Source organism: Ictalurus furcatus, chromosome 18, assembly GCF_023375685.1.
Source record: "Ictalurus furcatus strain D&B chromosome 18, Billie_1.0, whole genome shotgun sequence".
Lineage (NCBI taxonomy): Eukaryota > Metazoa > Chordata > Actinopteri > Siluriformes > Ictaluridae > Ictalurus > Ictalurus furcatus.
Genome location: NC_071272.1, coordinates 23,003,538 through 23,008,780, shown reverse-complemented (window position 1 = coordinate 23,008,780; position 5,243 = coordinate 23,003,538). Strand labels below are relative to the sequence as shown.

Genomic DNA, 5,243 nt, shown 5'->3' with positions numbered 1-5,243 from the left:
CGAGTCACACTCACTGAGACTCCCTTGCCCATTGTGGACTTCTATTATCAGTGTCTGGAGTTTCAGCTCCAATTAGAGTGATGACTGTGTGGGACTCAATACAAGCCAGAGCAAGACAGCTTGTGTGCGTCACAAAAAAAAAAGGCCTGTTTGACACACTGCCCTTTACACATGTGCATATGTGATGTATGATCTACATCTTGTTTAGCAATTTTAGCTAGAACACAAAGTCTTTTGGTTAGTCTTTGACTTCGCATTATCTCTACTATTACATAACATAACATAACATATAACATATAACATAATATAACATATAACTTAACATAATATAACGCAACATATAACATATGTAACATAAAATATAACATAACATAACAATGCAACATATAACATAAAATATAACAACATAACATGCAACATAACGTAACATAACGTAACGTAACGTAACGTAACATAACATAACATAACATAACATAACATAACATAACATAACGTAACGTAACGTAACGTAACGTTACATAACGTAACGTGACGTAACGTAACGTAACGTAACGTAACGTAACATACAACATAACATAACATAACGTAAGGTAACATAACATAACATAACATAACATAACATAACATAACATAACATAACATGACGTAACAACATAACATAACATACAACATAATGTAACATGACGTAACATAACGAAACGTAACGTAACGTAACATAACAACATAACATAAAATAACATAACAACATAACATAACATAACATAACGTAACGTAACGTGACATAACATAACATTACATAACATAACATAACGTAATGTAACGATACGTAACGTTACATAACATAACATATAACATAACATTACATAACATAACAGACAACATAACATAACAGCATGTAACGTGACATAACATACAACATAACATAACATAACATACAATCCAGCCATTATCCCATGCCTTGATAAGGCATTTTGATTTACGGTTTCATTCGTTTGACCAGTGGTTTTATGATAAATATTTCATTGTGCTCTTATCCATTTTGAGCTGTTTATACACTAATTGGGAATCCATATTGTGGTGTATCCCACAAAGTAAAAGGGCAATAATTAATTCATGCATGAAATCGTATGGCTCGCCACTCAGAGAGGCAACTATCAGATCATAAACGTCACCTTTCACTCTTAAACACTCTTAAAAAATAAAGGTTCCAATTAGAACCAAAACGGGTTTTTCAGCCCAGTGCCATAGGAGAACGCTTTTAACCTTTTACTCCCATCTATTTCCTGCTGCTTAAAGAACCCACAAATGGTTCTTCACAGCAGTGCCACAAAGAACAATGTATTCATACAGTAAGTTCTCTAAAATAATAATAAAAAAACCTTCTTTGTTATTGCTTTAAGGAACCATATAACATTTTAACAGTGATGCCCTACTTTATAGGGGTCACTTTAACCTGTTAAAGGATGATACCTTAGAAGAACCTCTAATCAAACATAAAGAACTTATCTCCAAAGAACCATATTGCTATAGAATGCTATACCAATGAAAAATTGACTGGTTCTTGACTAGAAAAAGGTTCTTTACCAAACCTACGGTGCTGTAGAGGACCATGAAGAACGTTTATTTTTAAAAGGGAAAGAATTGAAATAAGAATCCCTAACAAGCACTAGGACGTATTCATCTGTATTAATATTAGGAATATCGATATAGCCGACTGCAAAGAACTTGAAATGTTTCCATATAAATTTCCGCTCATTTATAAGATATGATCAAATATTATTTTTGCTCAGATTGATTTATTTATATTTATACATTATTATATTTATCACATATATTTGCTATATAATATAACAGATTTTTTTTTAAAAAGCTGTGGTTGTGTGTAAGTCTTGTTTTTAGTTTATATATATATATATATATATATATATATATATATATATATATATATATGTATGTATGTATGTATGTATATATATAATTTTAAAGCTTAGTCATTTTTAAAGAATCTGTCAGATATGGATATGGACTGATATTCAGACTTTCAGTATGGGTATGGTTATTGGATAAGAAAACGTGATGTCGTTCCACTTCTATTCTTTAATGCACTGGGGTGTCATTACCTGGCATACCTGGAGCATTGTGTTATTTAGTTTAGCAGCGTCACATTTTTCAGCACCAATGAAAACCTTCCATGGGCGGGATCTCCTCACAGACCACGCCCTGTTCCCCTCAAAATTAATTCAGCAGCGCACTTAAGTGTAAAGGTGGGAGTCACGGGACCAGACCGTGCTCGAGCTTAATTCGGCCAATGGTGTTTGAGTAAAGTTAGAGGGGGCGTGCCAGGATTCGGCGTGTGGGCGGAGTCGGGGAAACGTTTATATTTAGACGCCTGCGTCAATACCTGGGCCGTATCAAGGCTGCTGACAGGCGCAATTAGATTTTTTTTATTTCCGCCCCTGACTCGAGAAGAAGACTTCCCAGGCAGGACTGGTGGGCTGCCTGTCTTCGTCGTGACGTTTTCCCCCGACTGCGTTACGTTTCGAGACATCAAGAATTATCGGAGGCAAAAAAACGGAGTTAAACGAGGAAGACGAGAAACGACCTTCTCCGACGTCTGCAATCATGATGTCCATGAACAGCAAGCAAGCTTTCAGCATGCATCCGATTCTCCACGAGCCCAAATACACACCTCTGCACTCGAGCTCGGAGGCGATCCGGCGGGCATGTCTGCCCACACCGTCGGTAAGATCCGCACGATTTATCCACGCGCGCACATCTCCATCACAGCCTGACATCAGGGTGGTGTAGTGATGACAATCAGATGGGAGATAAGAGCATGAAGATGACATTAAGGCTTTTTAAAATGAGTAAACTTGCAATGGATTGAAAGAGCATTATAATCTAATATAAGGATATAAGCTGCATTATATACTACACTATACAATCTTATTTTCATGCTCAAATAACCGTTAGTGTCATGTAAGGAAATGCTGAAATGATCTCTTAATAATCACAGTCATTTTCTCGTAGTTTCACTGAAAATAATTTGATTACATGGCGATGTTCAGTGCACTGAAACTTAAATAATAAACAATAATAAACAGCGCTGAAAAACGAGTTAAGACTTAAGTTAAAAAATTAAAAAAAAAAGTTCCTCAAATCCTGAAATTTCCTAAACATTCAAGTAAAGCTTCATCTTTACTAAGAGAAAATAGTGGCGTTTCTTAAAAGTATCACTAGAAAGGTTTGTGTTTTGGGCTCTGTGAGGAAGCGTTTGTGTTTCAAGAAGAATTTCGGCGAGACTTGAGTGAGTTTCAGCCGATAAAATCTTTGCAGAAGGGATAAAAATAAGAGAAGACGTGTACACTGCTAAAAGAAATTGGAAGTATATCTGACTCTATAATAGTATCGAAATTATATTATTATTGTTTTGGGGTTTTTTTTATTCATTATGTTGTTGTTTTTTTGCATGAGGTGTTTAGTAAACTATAGTAGGTATAGGTTTAAAATAAATGTAAAAGTCGCTTCAAATGTTTTCACGTCATAAAGATAAAGATGTGCCTGGAAAGAAAAAAAAAAGGTAAACTATAATAATGATAATAATAACGGTGGTGATTTTTCAGTATTGTTTGTTCTTATTTTGCTCTCCTTTCTTCTCTCTAGCTGCAGGGAAACATCTTCGCCGGTTTCGATGAGACGCTGCTGCAGAGAGCCGAGGCTCTGGCCGCGGTGGACATTGTGACCCAGAAGAGCCATCCGTTCAAGCCAGACGCCACGTACCACACCATGACCACGATGACAAGCATGACAGGCACCCCAACGTCCTCCCCGGCGCACCTGCATCACCCGTCCGTGCTCACGTCTCATCATCACGCACACCACCCGCACCACCACCACCAGCCGGCTCAGGGTCTGGAGGGAGACCTGCTCGATCACCTCTCCCCCGCGATCTCGCTCGGCGGCATGCCGACCGCCGCGGACATGGCTTCAGGCGCGTCCCACGCACACTCGCACATGGCCGCGGCTATCAACCACGCGCAGCACCATCACCATCCGCACGCGCAGGCCGTAAACGTGCACCACCCGCACCACGCCCTGGCCGCGCACGCCTCCCTCGCCAGTGCCAGCGCCGCGTCCATTGACGCCGAGCCAGACCCCCGCGAGCTCGAAGCGTTCGCCGAGCGCTTCAAGCAGCGTCGCATTAAGCTCGGCGTGACCCAGGCGGATGTGGGCGCCGCGCTCGCTAACCTCAAGATACCCGGGGTCGGGTGTCTGAGCCAGAGTACGATCTGTCGGTTCGAGTCGCTCACGCTCTCGCACAACAACATGGTGGCCCTGAAGCCCATCCTCGAAGCGTGGCTCGAGGAGGCCGAGAGGGCGCAGCGCGAGAAGATGGCCAAGCCCGAGATCTTCAGCAGCGGCGACAAAAAGCGCAAGCGCACATCCATCGCTGCGCCAGAGAAGCGCTCGCTCGAGGCCTACTTCGCCGTGCAGCCACGACCTTCGTCCGAGAAGATCGCCGCCATCGCCGAGAAGCTCGACCTGAAAAAGAACGTGGTGCGCGTCTGGTTCTGCAACCAGCGGCAAAAACAGAAGCGCATGAAGTTCTCAGCGACGCACTGAACCAAAACACGGCGCTCGTTTTAATGGACATCGAGGAACTCTCAGACATCCCCAATCAACAAAAATTACAACAAAAACAAAACCGAAAACAAAAAAAAAACCCAAACCAAACCACGGGTCAGATAGAGATCTCAAGGAGGCGGACCGGGTCCCGTCGGGATGTCAGCATGCAGGAGCGCGACTCCACTCATGGAGACACGAAGAGAAGAAAGACACGGGAAAGAAACTGGGCTCTGAAACTGGACGAAAGGAAAGAAATGAATCACTTATTGTACAAAAAAATGGAAATAGAATAATAACATATTCTCTTAAATAACTCTTTTATATTGATTCATGTATATAACTGTGAATACATGACACCTCTGTGAAGACCACATCGTCCTTTTAGGTTCTTTTCTTTTTGGGTTTTTTTTTCGAGAGAAAAAAAAAAGGAGAAAGGGTTTAAAAAGTTTGCCATTAAAAGTTTAATGTCATTCGGTGTGTTTCGGAGGAAGAGACTCGATCTCGGTTACGACACGGAATTACCGTCATCCACTGCATGGTTTACTTTAGGGCGCTTTTATTATTTGAAACTCCCCGGTTTAAACGCATCGCAATAAGAGAGAAATACAGCACAGGCG

General features: G+C 41.0%; 1 protein-coding gene across 1 annotated transcript; it reads left to right on the top strand.

The window, feature by feature from the left end:
- The first annotated feature begins 2,067 nt into the window (after positions 1–2,067).
- pou4f4 (POU class 4 homeobox 4) lies at positions 2,068–4,623 on the top strand. The gene is made up of 2 exons (XM_053649538.1): positions 2,068–2,742; positions 3,664–4,623. The coding sequence occupies exons 1-2, from the start codon at positions 2,623–2,625 to the stop codon at positions 4,621–4,623; spliced, it is 1,080 nt and encodes a 359-aa protein (XP_053505513.1). The 5' UTR covers positions 2,068–2,622.
- Positions 4,624–5,243: the final 620 nt, after the last annotated feature.

Coding starts and splice junctions, on each gene's coding strand:
- pou4f4 (XM_053649538.1), top strand. CDS start 2,623: ATGATGTCCATGAACAGCAAGCAAGCTTTCAGCATGCATCCGATTCTC. Junction 2,743..3,663: donor CATGTCTGCCCACACCGTCG/GTAAGATCCGCA, acceptor TCTTCTCTCTAG/CTGCAGGGAAACATCTTCGC.